Source organism: Apteryx rowi, unplaced genomic scaffold, assembly GCF_003343035.1.
Source record: "Apteryx rowi isolate R43461 unplaced genomic scaffold, aptRow1 scaffold_185, whole genome shotgun sequence".
NCBI classification, from domain to species: domain Eukaryota; kingdom Metazoa; phylum Chordata; class Aves; order Apterygiformes; family Apterygidae; genus Apteryx; species Apteryx rowi.
The window spans coordinates 131910-148154 of NW_020448141.1; the positions used below are offsets into that span (position 1 = coordinate 131910).

General features: G+C 36.5%; 1 protein-coding gene across 1 annotated transcript in view; it reads right to left on the reverse strand.

The window, feature by feature from the left end:
* TRHDE (thyrotropin releasing hormone degrading enzyme) overlaps positions 1–16245 on the reverse strand; it is a 215416-nt gene that overhangs the window by 93920 nt on the left and 105251 nt on the right. Inside the window, exon 7 of the mRNA XM_026061763.1 lies at positions 3–68. Within this exon, the coding sequence (XP_025917548.1) occupies positions 3–68 (66 nt within the window). The remainder of the gene's footprint in view (positions 1–2; positions 69–16245) is intronic.

A 16245-nucleotide genomic window follows, 5' to 3' on the forward strand; every position in this document is an offset into this window, starting at 1 on the left:
ACTTGTAAGCCCATTTGAAAAACGGAGTGACCCATAAAATTAGCCAACATTCTAATTAAAGCTGCACCCTATGGGAAAAAATACAGAAAAAAGAAGTTACTTGTTTTGCACATCAATATTATACAGCAATAACAATCGGCAGTATGCAATTCCATCCAACATTATCATCTTAGTAACTTATATTTTCTTTAAAAATGAGTTTTAGATAAGCAAAAAAGTTATCAATATATGAGTGATTAATATAATCTTCAGTTGTGTTGAAATAAAAAAAGAGAGAGAAGATATAATGCAAATGCTTATAAGAAAAAGTGATCAGTAAGTAGACTGATACCGTTAATATCCTGCACTATATACTGAATAAGGTGCAAGTCATAAAACATACTCTCCACTGTTGAAGCACAGATGTGTCAGCTCCGCAGTGGGTTGCCCCCGGCCATTCTATGCACTCAGCAGTACTGTACAGTTTTAAATGAGGGCAAAAAATAATGTCCATGCTAAGTAGGGTTATAAATTCTACCACTGTGATTTTTCATAATATTTTTATTTTAATTATACTATTGTAAAATAGGATTTAGTGATACTACATTCCTTTGCAAAAGCCCTCAAGATCTGATGATCTTCAAGTGGCTCATTTTCATAAGAATTTTATAAGATGTGAATATCAATATTCAACTTATTAACAGTCAGCTTATCTTTCACACTGTCATGCAAAGAGGAAAATACTTGTATAATATACTTTGTCTACTTACATTGGTTCTTATCCCTTGTCCCTTCAGGCAAAACAGAGAGATTTTACAATTTCTTTTGTTTCATGGGTGATTGTAATTTGCAGTACTTACACCAAGAAACAGATATATACTTGCCAGACTAGCTTTCTTTAAGGCACTCCTTGTGTGTTTTCTCACTCCCTCTTAGTTGGACCTCAATTGCTGCATATTTTCCCCTTGTACAGATGCTTTATTTCAAGCAGACATATCTTTACAGACCTGATTTGATCATTTGGCTATAATATCCCACTTTGAAGTTCAATTTCAGAAAAACCAGCCTTCCAATCCCATTACTAAAATATTACGCTTAGTACTACTGATCATTGTACTAGAGGCAGGACACTTGATTTAAAGACAGTGAATCAAAGGACATAAGAAACCAGGATATTAGATTTCAATAGCAATACAGAGGTAGGTTCAGAAATTAGGCTAATGCTCAATTAGAAAAAAAAAACATTTTACAGATTCAAAAATTCACGGGTTTTAAAGCCAAAAGGACTATTACAATAATGTAATATGACTTCCTGTATTAATAAACAGTAATTTAGGCAAAAATCCTTTTGTTTGTCTTTATACAAGAGCATCTATTTTAGAAAGATTCAAGAAAAGAAAAATGTTCCACAATCTTACATAATTTGTCACAACTAATATTTACTTTCACAGTTAAAATGTACACCTTTTTACTAATCTGAATTTCTCCAGCTTCAGTTTTCAAAACAAAATGTTATTATGTCTTTTTCCTGCTAGATTAAAGTTCAAATTAGTTTTGGGATTCAACAGTTCTCCAATTTTCAGTCTGCTTAACACATGCTCCGCTGATTTTTGTATATTGCCTCTTTTCAAAAATTTGAATAACGAAATAATCAAAAAGACTGATTAGTAAAATATTGATAAATCATAATAAAACATGCCAAGTTCTTCACATAGGTGGCAACAACAAATAATAGACATTTAGCAAAATAACTGAAGCAAAAAAAAAAAAAAAAAAGGAATGAATTCAGGAGATGCTTGTAATTGTTTGTAAGAATTGAACAGTGAATAAACCAAAAGATGGTGTTTGCATTATTAACACTATGCTATATTTTTATGGTGGTACCTAATTTTACTGGGAGACCAGTCATGTTTGGAATACACAGAGAAGCATAGAAAATAATCCCTAGCCCAAACAGGTTATTATCTGAACAGACAAGACCATAGGTCAGGAAGCATTATTACCTTCATTTTCCAGAGGAACAGAACGACTAAAGTCCTTAGAGATGTTTAAGCATATAAATAGGATATACATAGCTAAAAATATTTCAGGATCTAGTAAGTAACTAGGCCAACCCAAAACCAAACCAAAGCACAGCTAAAAGGGGACCTACATATAAAAAGTATCAGTCCAAACCCCTACCAACAAAGCCATGTTTCAACTCCTTGCACATCTTTTCTCCTACTCATTTGTTAGTATTCCAGGGTCTCCTTATTTTCACAGAATCTAAATTTCACATAGTAACAACTAACATATTTATACATGTACCTTACTTTACCGATTTCTGGGAGAAGTAAGCAAGCAGATACCTTCATAAGATCTTACCTATGAAATCTTTTTCTATCCAGAGACCAGAAATGGTTAGACAGACATAAAATAGTTAAAAAATTGCTCTCATAGCTAACATTTAGCCACATCTTGAATGGAACTACAGCTGGCCTTTATTCAGCAAAGAAAATTAAAAATCAAATAAAGACTGAATAAGGAATCTGATGCACAAAGGAAGGTCTACCCTCTCAGGATCTATCCCTTTTCACAGCTACTTTTGAAATACTTTCTATCAATTAATTACTTTCAGGAAATCCATAAGTCCTATTAGCAGCTTTCAGAACAACAGTATGCTTGTCCCAGCTCTGCTGTGTTCCCCACACAGTTTACCTATCTGGATGACTCACCTGCTGGGGACCAATATGAGAAATGAGAAAACGAGAGCGAAGGGAAAGGGGAAAAACAGAAAATCAGAGAACCCTGAGGGGGAATGTCTTGGGGAGAAGGGAGGAGAAATTGGGGAGCAAATGCAGCCCTTGGTGTGGAGGCAAAAAAGGGATACATAATAAGAGGGGAAGAAATGGGAGAAGACCACTTATTTCACCTTTCTTGCACTTTGATAGCAGACAGAACAGAGAACAGTGACTCTTTTAAGAAGAGCAGGGGCAATCAATACATTCCCAGATTTTGGAAGGAAAGGGAAAGACAGGAAACAGTGTAACTCTGATTAGAGATGAAGAGGAACGTTTGCAGGGAGAAGGATTAGAAAGCAAAGGTAGTAGAAAGCAACTGTCATAAGGAAGAGGGACTTACTAAATAGAGCATCTTGGAGGATGACCCTAACTAGAAGGCCCTGGGAGGAAAGGAAGGTATGTGGAGTAAGTTCAATTAGAGGAGCAATGGAATACCTAGCCTTGGGGTTATCTGAATGGCCCAATATGCTAACATTTTCATTGCATCTAGAAAGCAGTGAACTAGACGAGTCCAGATGACCTACATTTCCATACTCTCTGAAAACTTCTCTGAAACCTACACAATAAATTGTAAATCACAACAAAAGTCACAAATTTGTCCTACTGCAGAGGACACCCTTTGGAAACTGTCGGCATCATTCCCTGAATGCTCTGACACACAACTGATCTGCTCCCCCTCTTCACTCTCAGGGCCACTTCTGCTCTGCCAACGTTTGTCCAGCTGAGGAACAACATACAGAGTCTTGAGAAGCGAACCTAGCTCTACAGGGCAAATGGTCATTTACTGATGATTTAAATGCTGTCCCCCAGGCAGTGGATGACTCAGTACCCTGTCGAGATATAAAGTACATTGGTTTAACAGGTCTAGTGAAAAGCAATCCTTTCCTAGTCACAAAACATATCTATGTTCTTGACAGTATAAAATCTGACTCACATTAAGTCAGAGGAAAGGTACCTATCTCATTTTAATAAAAATCTATTCAGAAAAATGTACTAGATATTCAATTTGTATTAATAGCACTATCTGGCTATAGTGAAGCACTTTTCATTAGTAAATCTCCAAGTGGGTTGATACCAATAAGAGGTTGATATCAATATCCTGCATATTACCTAAAGGGAAACCGAGGCACATCATAGTGAAATGATTTGCAGAAGATCACCCAGCATGCTCATCAAATAGCTTGTGATATCTTCCAAACTTCCTCAGCCTCAGCACTGTGACTCCCCTGCTATAAGAAAGGAAGCTAGAATATGAACTGAGAGCCCGTTATCTACTCCATGGAAATTAACTACATACACGTTCCTCTTCTGCAAAGTGCTCTTGGAAAAAAGCATGCATGCGGCAATTTGCCAACAGTGGCTGAAGTGCTGTAAATTTACTGTCTTTCTTGCCCTGAAGAAACTTGCTTGCACATCCACACCATGGTAAAGAGCATCCATAATTCAAATTAGGAGCAAAATTCCTTCATGCGTGTGTTCAACTTGTCTTTGAAAAGCTAGAAAATGTAGAGTCACAGTTAACACTTTCAGTCTAATTCTCTCCCTGGCAACATAAAATAACATGATTGTAACCTTGATCTCAGATTAAATGAAACTGATTTTTAAAGATTCAGTCCTATGTTTTGTGAACCTGTGGCATCACTACAGGCCACACTTAAACTAAGGTAATTTAATTCTCTGACTTATTAAATGACCCAATTTTACTACATTTTAATTCCTAAATTGATGAATTGTTTCACTTGCAACTTCTTGGAAATGCATTCTGTACTCATTTCTGATACAAAAGAAAGTGCCAAAAGTGTCTTTAACAGGAAAAAACTTGATCTTATGCATGAAACTACAAAAATATGACTATTGCATACTACACAGTACTGTTAGACAGTCACACACAGGATGGGATACATCTGACTAAATGTAGATACCTACAGTCTGTGTCTACAATTGATTCAGTTGTCTAGACTCCCTTTACAGTCAATGGAAGAAGCAGTTACTTCTGGTTGCACTTTGTCTCATCTTAAAGTAGACACCAAAACAGATCAGATGAATTGCACCCTAAAAACACCTATTTCTTTTAATTCACTAGAAAGGGAGCCTAGGAAGACTAATTCATATGTAAGTATCTGCACTGCAGACTTCTAAAATTAGGTGAGATTTATTCAACTGCATCCTCCAAAAAGGCCCTACAGACTCTGATTCTCCACTTTGTTACAAGGATTCTGTTCTACTAGGCAGCTCCCAAAATTTTCTGTAGTGTTACAATATAAAACTGATGTGACACCATCCTTTTATATATATACAGACATAAAACATAAATCATATCTCAGTTTATCCAGCAAGTGTACTGTCATAATTTCATATAAGAAAACAAAAAAAAAGCAAATTTAGATTTCCAAGAGAGACCCCTAAAGAGAGAGTAGTGGGCTTGTTAGCTGAAGGATGATATTCTGTACAGAGCAGACAGCAAAGAAAAACACTTAAAATAATTAACTGGTGAAGCAGTTGCAGTGAATAGGACCATGTATAGACTGATGAGGATCAGCAAACCAGGATATAGAATTATGCAGAAGCTACAAGGCAAGGGCAAGGGGCCATGTGTGAAGAGACATTGATGAGCTGTAAGCTCATTCAGCATTATTCTTTAAAGGACCAAAAATTATGTCAGTATTCCGAAAAGTGGCCATGAAAGAAAAATGTCACCAACACAGAACAGATACCATGAGCTACAGCTGATTCTTGCAAGAGTGAACTACTCTACCATTCTGTAAATGAGCTGGAATGGGGGTAGGCAAAGAGACCATAAAAGGCTGACATAAAAAAGCATTAAAAAAGCACAGCTTTTCCATCTTCCTTCCGATCAAAATCTGTCATTTTTTTGACACCAACTTCTTTCCTCTTTTTGCTTCTCCTTCTGCCTTTTGTGTGTGTTTTATTGTTTTTGTTTTAACCATAAGGTTGAAACTCATCTGACTAAATGCAGATGCCTACATTGTACATATCTGAAGTTAATTCAGTTGTGTACAGCTGAGCCAGCAGCCTAGGCTCCCTTTAAAGGCAATGGAGAGAGAAACAAGCACTTCAGATCATCCTGACTCATCTCATCCAAAAACATGCATCTGAAATAGGCCAGATGAATTTCACCCTAAAAGTGCTTGCTTATCTAAACTGATTATACATGGAGCTTAGAGGACCAGTTAATTGCAGAAGTCTACACAGGGAACATCCCTTGTTAGGTGACATGAATTCCTCTGAAGATATTTTATTCTACAACTTATGGAGAAACCTTGGAAAATGTAAAAGTATAAACTGTGCAAAAACACCTGCCTGGGTTTGCAGTCTGAGAGCATCTTGTAGGCTGACCTACACATTCAAGTAAATCCACTAATCACTAATAATAATTACACAGATCTCAATATATCCTTTCTTCAATGAATGTCCACCTAGCTATCCTGGTTCAGGAATAAAAGTTGTTTATTTTGCTTTAGTTCAAAAAAATTCCTTTAGTCACATCAAAACTAAAACCAGGAAGCATACTGCTATAGAAAACACCACTACAATACCACAGGGTGTAAATCAGGAATGAGATAGTGAGGAGAGGAGCATTAGACTATCAACAGAAATTTCATAACTGAATTTCTAAATAAATACGTCAGTTTTCCACAAAACCTCCTCATGTAGTAAGAACAAACATTAACAATGGTATTTTACATTGTGCAACAGTGTCTCTGTCTGTTCATATCAGTTACTTTGTATGTATAGTTCAGTGATGAGAAGCATTCTCTGAACATCAGTGAAAAGAGAAAACCAAGAAAAGCTGTAAAAGCAACAATAGCTCCTTTTTCTGTTCTTTAAAATGTCTGACCACCCTTCCATTTTGCTTTTTATTCTCTCTCATCTTAAAAAAAACCCACTGAAATGCAGGAGATTTATTAACATTCTCCTATTGCACAGTAGTCAGTTCAAAATCAGTCCTGATTAATATGTAATAGCACCAGTTGTCTTTCAAATACAATGGGAAACCACTAGGAGGCCTAGTTTTGTGGGTTTTTTTCTTATGCTGGTATCTCTGCAATTCAAAATTAGGGTCAGTTTCCCTCTAGCTAAAGAAAATGTGAGTTACTTTATCCTCTATCTCAATTACCCTTGATTTTATTCATATTATTAGAGTTATTATTACCAATAATAATTTGTTACAATCACCTTCATCTTCATTGTTTATAACAAGGTTTAGACCACTTACAGGCACTCACAAAGGTATCATTCTTTCCTAAGATTTAAGATGAGAATCAACATGAGGTTGGAGGGCTATTAATTAATATATACTAGCCTGTTTTTTTTTTAATGAATCAGTGATATTAAAGACACATAAATAGTCCCTCCTTATACTATTTGCTCTGTGCTATGAAAAAATTTTGAGAACAGGGATTTGAAGGAAGAGTGTGTAAATGCCCACTACGTTTTGAAGAAAGTGTCCTGTGGGCAAGGAGATGGGGAGACAAGTAGACCACAAGCCATACTGGCTTGGTACCATTTACTCGGTGGATTTCCAGCCTGTAAGAGAACCTTTCCCCCAGTTCTGTGGCAACATTAGTTGCTCTGAAAGTCCTAGCAGGACAGTTAAAAGTCTTTGATGAGATGCCTTGTCAAAGACTTTTTGAAAATCCAATGTCTGCTGACATCCTCCCCAAACTCCAGCTGGTTCGTGGAACAGAATTTCCCTTTGCAGTAGTCATGTCAAGTCATGACCAACATACTCTATTTATCCATGTGCTCAATTATCCTACCCTTTATTACAGAACCCCCAACTTGCTGGAGAAGGACATTGGACTCAACACTTTGTAGTTCCCAGGAACCCTAGGGGTTCCTCTAGAGCCCTTCATGTAGACAACAGCATTAGCACATTAGCTATTCTCCGGCACATTGGCTGTTTGTCATGATGGTCTACGCACCTTTGCTGGAAGTTCTGCGGCTTCATACCCAAGCACCTTCAGAACAATGCAGGTGGATGCCACTCAGCTCTGGTCACTTCCTAACAACTATCTTAACCTATTTTAGTTAATATTTCCAACCTATTTTAGTTAGTATTTCCTACATACCTATCTTAAACTGATAGCTCCTGCAATCTATCTGTTACCAAGAATAAACTGGACGTGGGAATCAATCCATTCTTCAGCAGGAAAGTCCAATGCAAAAAACTGATTAAGCTTCTCTACTACACCCTTAGAAACCTGAGTCCTCCCCCTACACTTTGGCCGTCACCCAGTAACACAGAGTCATGCTTGCTGCACACTTAAGTCAGGCACCATCCCCTTTAGGAGATTCACCTGAGATCACAGAAAAACTAAGGAAGACATTTTCAAATTCTGGCTAATACATTTTGATTAATGATTGAAATGTATCATTCCTTCATGAAATGTGCTGAAGGAAGAGATTTTTAGAACTCCAAATACAATAAAAGCAGTGTATGCATTTTTTTTCCTTAAAAATGTTGAGCTCATTTTTAAGGTGCCCTTTCAAATAGAAGCTTTGGGGTATCCACAATCAAATGGTTAGAGTAAATTAGCATAATTTCATTTCAGTTCAAAGTTCCTAAATGTATACTTTATATTCTTTATTTTTCAAAATCTTAGATAATTCTGTGACTCAAAGTTCATTTCAAATATCAGAACGGTAGATTACAAAGCACTCATACAAAGAATGCACATTTGCACATTATTTTTGTAATCTGAACACTAGCCAACAAGTAACATTCAAGTCACGTTTTGCAAAACAATCATTCTTTGTTGGTACTAAGCAACCACAGCTGGATGCCCTATGAAATTTAGCTTATTGGGAAAATCACAGCATGAATTAAAGTGAAAGAACAATTTATATCAAACAAGTAACAAAAATGTGACATTTAAAAAAGAACTCTTACATAAAATTAAAAGACAAAATGAAATCTTTGCCAATTTTACAGAAGTTTAACACAAAAGATTATGTTTTCACGAAGTCACAGCTGCAAGAATAATCTGGAAAATTTGTTCAAATGCACATATACTAAGAATAGTGTATACGTGTGTAAATGATTATTTAAAAACTTGGTCAACTGATTGTTTTGTTACACTACAAGTAGTCCACTGAATTACCTGAATCTTGCTTATTATCACCTTAAAGAACGGGACTGAGTGATGAGAGAAGTCTAGCTGTAATGTTTGTGGAGCAACTAGTGTGACCTTAAATAAATCAACTGACATCCCTTCAGTTCTCCTGTAAGAATAGCTGACAACTACATAAAAAGTTAAACCACTTTCAAATCCTGATGTTGCATTTAAACTGGGCTTTCTTATGCAAACCATAAACCATTGCTGGTTTTCCTTTTTCTCCAAGATAAGAAGTCCAGTCATTCCTCACCTCCAACTCAGAATATTATGCTGAAACATATTTTACCTTCCTGCTTTTGCAATTTGACCCCTACTTCACGGTATAGGGTCTTTCTCTGGTAGTCATGAAACAAGTGTCCTGTTCATACTAGCAGTTACAATACCGTACTGTAGAGGGCTCCTGAGAGACCTCTCCTAAAGCTCTTCTACTGAACTGCGAAAACATAGTCTTCTTTGCAGTTTTCTTTGCAATTCTTTAAATACATCTATCCAAAATACCTTATCTGTGGGAACTATAAACGTACTCACTGAGAGTTTTTTTTCATGGAATTAATTAGAATGGATAATGAGTCACCAGCACCAAATCCCTCTTTCATTTTCAGAAACTGAGCACTGTAATACACCAGTTTGGCTATTTTCTGTATTCTCTAAGAGTACCTAAAAATACCCCAAAAAATGAACCTTAATGAATGTGAATTTGCTGAGTGTGAATGCTTCCTTATTTGATTAGGATAACAGAATGTATTTGTTCAAATGAGTAAACATGTGCCTATGATTTTTTTCCCCATTGCAGAGATGTAAAATGTTCAAACGAATTCCTAGAGGCTTTCCCTTTGGAAAACACATGTAAAAGCCGTGAGAAGAAGGAAGGAAGGAGATAGATATACGCAGAGAATGCAACATCCTAGTACAAAATGTGGCAATACAAGCCTAATCCTGAAGTTCTCAGTCCAAGCCATCATTTCATGAAACACCAAAATATCTTAAACATGTAAGCAGCTCAAATTAAATTCTACTGCTTACACACATACAAGTGAGCAAGAAATTAAGTATTTGGCTGAATTAAGGTTACACAGAGAAAATTTCCCTGTACTCAGAAATAAATTATTGCAAAAGTAAGGGACAACATTCATACCTTTAAAAAAAAAAGACAAAAAACTAACCCTGTCTAACAGTACAGTTTAGAAAAAAAAGCTTCATAACTTTATCTTCTTCACTTTTTAAAATAATACATAATTTCCAATAGATATTTATCAACTGGTACTCCCTCATAAGTTAATGTGTTGCTGATATTCAGGAATAAAACCAGGGTATATCTTAACAAACTAATTTTAACTTGCAAATACATAATTTTTTAAAGTTTACTTACAGTCTGATTAAGCCATTAGTTTAAAAATCAACAAGTAAGCCTGAAACCTGTAATGTACTGTGCTAAATCATCAAAGATGCATAAACGCACCTTACATTGTTTTTATAAATTGTAAGGCCATTTATCTGATGCCAAAACATCACTGGAAAAAGTAATATTATACGCAAGGATAACTTTTCACAGGGAAATCATAATCATTTTCTATTCTGACAAATACAGCTGTTCTAGGGGTGGATAATACCAAAACAGTCAAATGTAAAGATGAGTTTTGGTGAAATGTTTGTCTTAGACATCAGTTCTGTTGCAAATTTTAGGAACATGATACAGTGAACAAAATTCAGTGGTAAATGACCATAAATAAGCATGTTCTTCAGATGGTCACCGTAGCACCATTTTCCTTGAATAATAAAATGAGTCAATCGCCTAGACGAAATACTGCTGGCACTCAGTACTGGGACTTATTTACAACAGTAGTTTTATTTAGTTTTGCCACCAAAATCTCTCTTATATGTTCTGACACCATTGACATGGACAAAAGCATGTTATACTTTTTCATTAAGTGCTTGTATGAGGAAATCTTCAAGGATGGGCAAACACATGAGGTTGACATTATTTATACAGATGGGCCATCACCAGAATTCAAATCAGTAGTATACAAACCATTGCATCTTAAACTCCATTGTATTAAGAATTTATTCTAATAACATAACTGGCTCCCCAACTCCATATTTTCTATTAGAAATAAAGGACGAAGATATTCCCTGTATGATAGAACAGTTATAGAAGTAAGTGTTTAACAGTCACAGTTACTTCAGTTTAAATAGGAAATGTATCACCATTTTACCAACCAGCTGTACAGAGAATCCAAAAGCAAATTAAATAAAATAAAATTTGGTATTGCTGCAAAGACTTTCTTTTCATATTACAGTAACAGGGAATAGAACACATGACAGCATTAGACCTTTTCCTTTTTTAATTTCTACGAATCTAAGTTCAGAGGCTGTTGAAAGAACTAGGTTTGCAGAACTCATCAAAAGAGGGGTGCATCACATACCTTTCAGTTGTTGCTGTGATTTAATAAAAAAATCATTATTCTTGCTTGCTGCTCTAGTCTTTTCTTAAAATAATACATTTGGGAAGCAGCAGCTGTTGGCCCTTTCTCTAGTTGGGAGAGATAGGCCTACCATCAGTTTGCATACTCCAGTCTCGCAGAGTGGGTCCATCAGATTAAATGTTTTCAAATGCTCATTGCGTTCACAGGAACAGACATCCACTAGACATAGCATTTCATTTTATCACAGTAAAGCAAAATACAAATGCATTTCAGCTCTGGAAAGAATTTAGGGAAATGAAATATACTTTTCTTTAAAAAGTCATGTCCATGAAAAGCAAGTCCATTTATGATATTCAAAGTTGCCTAAGGTAGTGGCTATGATTAAAATAATTATCTCTGTTTTGTCTCTTAGTTCAAATCAACAATGTGTACTTCACTTTAATTCAAGCAGTAACATACTGAATGATGAAGCACACATAGTGTACATCATAGTACATAACTCTCCAAGAAAAAGGATATTAAAACCCTGAATCAGAGAAATGTCTACACATATGCTTCATTTGAAGAGTAGGCAGAGGTCCTTTCATCAGTTGAGAGACCTTCAGTCTGGAAGGGACTGGTAGGCTGGAGCCTCATGTACCACAGGCTATTAAATCCCACATGATTATTCAGCTCAATAGCTTAAATACGTCTAAGTATGATGTGGGTTTTAGCTAAAACACATTTCCTAGTGCTTGTATAATTTCTATTGGTTTACAGCAGGGAAGAGACTACACACTATTTTTCTGTCTAATAGTTCTTTCCAGGAATTATCAAACCCTCACTGTTAAATCTAGTGCCTTATCTCTAAATTGAACGTACTTCATTACAGCTTCTAACCTTATTTCTTAGAATGGCCTTCCCACTAAACTGAAGAGTCGTTTTCATACATAGGTACCCAGATGCTTTGGCAAGTTAATAGCTTTTCTTCTTTTTAAATAAACCAAAAAACTAAGCTTTTTCAGCCTGCCACTTTAAGGCATTGTCTCCAGCATAACCCATATGCTTTCAAAGGTTTCCAATATCTCTTTTAAAATGCAGATAGCAAAAATGTACACAGCTTCAGAGCTGAAATGTGGGTGATATGCCATGCAGTACACCTGCAGCAAGTCTGATACAATTTGTGTGGGTTACACTGGCTGTACACGAATGTTGATGGTCCAGCACATGTGCAACAGTTCTGCTATGTCTAGCATATGTCAGCGCTACTACCTTCAAACTGCACAGATGGTGACGAAACACACAGCCACCCAAGGATTCACCCAGCACAGGCTTTTCTGCTCGTGTTCAGTTACTGTTGTCCCTGACTTCACGACATCTATCAGTGCTGTCAGAGCAAGAGCTCTGGCTGGGCTGATGGAAGATGCAAACAAATGACCAAGTTCTTCTTTCTCTGACAGAATGTCCAAGTGTAAAAAGAGGACAAGTCCAGGGAAGCAATGACGTGTGGTAGCTCTAAATCCAACCAGTGTGCTATACAGTATGAAAGCCCTTTTCTGCTATTTGCTTCCTCCTGCTTATCCAAGCATAACACTGGAGAGCTTGTTGCATAGCATCTTATGGAGCATTCATGGGCTTCCTGTTTACTATCATGACTTCTAAACCCATTTCTGACATGACTCATTTCCAGAATACAGCTTCTCATTTTGTAAATATGGCCTGCATTTCTGGTCACTAAATAACACAGCCTCATCCTCAACATTATTTACAACTTAGCCAGTCTGTCAACCACATATTTTATCAGAAATGATTTTCCATTTATCTCCAGAGCACTGATGAAATTCTTGAATAGCTCTGGGCATAGAACCAATCCCTGTGGAAATTCTAAAAAAACTAAAAAATTCATGATGATTCCCCATTGACTACTACCTTTGGGATTGGTATGGTCTGACAGTTTTCTATTAATCCGTTCAATGTGTTCTGTAGTGATACTGCATAGCACTGCTTTTTAACTAGAATATTATGCCATAGTAAAACAAAGATTTAAAAAGTCTAAGTATCAACACAATTTATCTTTACCAACCATGCATTTAATCTCATCAAAAATTGAAATCAGATCTGTTTGACCAGGTTTGTTTCCACAAAACATGAATATTAATATTCCTTTATTTTTTAGTTAACTGAATCCCATATAAGCATCTCAAATCATTTGCCTAAAGACTGATTTGCAGCTAACTATAATTAAGCATGCCTTTCTATTTGCACTCTTTTAATATCTCTTTTAAGTTTCAGAATTTATCCAGTATTTCAACATTAATTAAAAACAACAACAACAAAACTTCAGCCAGTTCCTTCCTGAATAAAAGTCCTCTGGGCCTCCTAAATACATAGCAGACTGAAACTTTGCTGAGCATGCTTTTATGTCAACTTTTTTCCTTTTACACTACTTCATTACCTCCTATTTATTTTCTATCTCCCATTCTTATCTTTTGTTATAGGTTACTTTTACATTTGTAATTGCTGCTCTTGTTTCTTTGCTCTGAACCAGGATGAGTTTCAACAAAAGTTATCTCGTCTTTATTATGGATTGTTGCTTTTTGGACTCCTTTAGGGAAAAGTCAGAAACCACCTGGAAAGGTTTAAGACATTAATGCACTCAGCTTTCTGTTTTGCCTCTTTGCTGAAAATTACCATCACAAAGTACAGCTGGAGAAACCGAACATATAAGCGCATTTCAGGAACTCCAGTGCATAGGTTGGAGTTTAAACCCACCTTTGTCAACATTTTATTTTAAGCCGTGGAAACATCTGAGACATGGACACACACCTTTCTACTCTCTAGACTCCCTGTGAGGGAGAGGAGTATAATAAATGACTGCAGGGCATAATGCCTTGAGTCACTGGTGCCATTTCTGCTTTGATCATCCACTCCAAAGCTTAGATTGCCCTTGTCTCTCAAAGGGGAACAGGCAGAAAACTGTCTTTTACTACAAGAGGTTGTGTCTTAATGGTTGCTCTTCCTCATGTTAGTCTCACTAAGCAATCTTGCCTAATGAGCTCTTCTTTAAAACACAGTGTTTTTATTAACATTTTTGCTCAGTTTTTATTATTTCCACTCAAACCCATACATAGTTTTCCTCAACTTGGGGGAAGTAACCCTCCTGAAGCACTGTAGATGTGTAGCTGTTTATATAGAGCACACAGTGCTTACTATATTTCTTCTTCAGAAAACACTATGTTAGTATATGCTCAGCAGTGTAATAGGCTAATAACAATTTGTTTTGAGCCAGGCAGGTGCTCAAGTACCTTAATAAGACAGGTATTTTTAATATTTTGAAGTACCTGTCTAATTTTAAGCACTGGCACACCACCAGCTGGAATGGGATAGTCTCCAAACTCGAAGTCAGGCATTCTTGGGATGGCTCTGAACTTGAACTTAAAGGTTTCACTGCCTCCGAGTTTTGACGGGTTTCATATTGGACACAGTAAAGACCTACAATCTTTTTATCTAAACAAAATGAAATTGTTTTCATTACAAGATACTTCCTCTGTTACAATGCATTATGAACAAACAGCTTTTGAAATCACTTTCTGTAATCTGGGCACTGACCTACTGTGCTAGCTAGTCAGGGAACAGATACCACCATCATACAAATGCACACAAAGAATTTAATGACTTTCACAAATGACATCACCGCTAAATTAGTCAGGAAGAACAAAATGTTCTCCCTTTATACTATGTTAAGAGAATAGGTTGCAAGGCCACCTGGATTGTATCATAGGACTTTTAAAATAGGTAGGTGTCATCTTATGTCACTGATTTAGTTATGTGAATAATTAAAAATAAAATCTGTTTTACTATATTTTACCATGTATTTAGTATTTCTTTTACTATTAATGAGCTGCTCTCACTTTTTTTGTATTTCATAGATGCACATCATATCCATTTATTAGGCCAAATCACAGTTTCATTGCACTCATGAACTGAGTGGATTTCACTCCAATATTAATCATGGTTTTGTTGGGCAGAATCAATGTTTTGTTTTGTTTTGTTATTCCATTGCCAATATGCTCTGCAGTGCCTGGGGAACATAAGTAAAAAGCACCAAGTTTTTAGAGAGCCTTTCTACCAACTACACTACCACTACTACTATTACTACTGATTTCCTAACATGGACCATTGCCTTTGATGGGAGGCAGGGAGGACGGTCACCCCGTATTACTGTTAGGAATATACCTTCCTTCCATCATTTTGATGCAGAAAGGGGAAAAAGCACTTTTAAAGAAATGGCACAGAGTTAAGAAGGAAAAGTAAACTATGCATATAAAGGTTTAGGAAATAACAAATTATTTGGACTGCAAAGCCTGGACTAGTGACTGATCTCACTCTTGAGGTCATTTGAGCTTATAGGGAAGAAAAAAAGGAATATTCTTCCCTATTCCAGCCATCCTCCTCCTTGTTTTGATCATTGTTTGTCACTTGCCCAGACATATTCTATTGGGGGTACTTTTATAGTTACGCTCCATCCTCTTGGTCTTGCCTGCTCTGATTGCTGCCAGAATCTTAAGCTGGTAATGTCAAAGCATCTCAAATTCATGAGGCTGATGAGAACTACTTCGGGTATTATCTGGTTCTCTACACCATCCTCGGTGCCCTGTCATCCCTCCTATCATCTGGCTGAAACTGCTCATCTAGGGCTATGACTTCTTCAGGTCCCTCTGGGATACATCTATCTCACGCTGCTTGGGTCTGGCTGCTCCCTTAGTGATGCAGCTGTCTTGTTTCACCATTTTATTACAGCTGGTTGTGCCTTGCTGATTGTTGTTCCTCATGTTATTCTTGCTGCATGCTTTCCTCCTCTGTCAATGCAGCTCTCCAGGGCTATGATTCCTGCTGTCAGTTATTTCTGGTGCGGAAAGGATGTCACGCTTTTTGCTTTGTTTT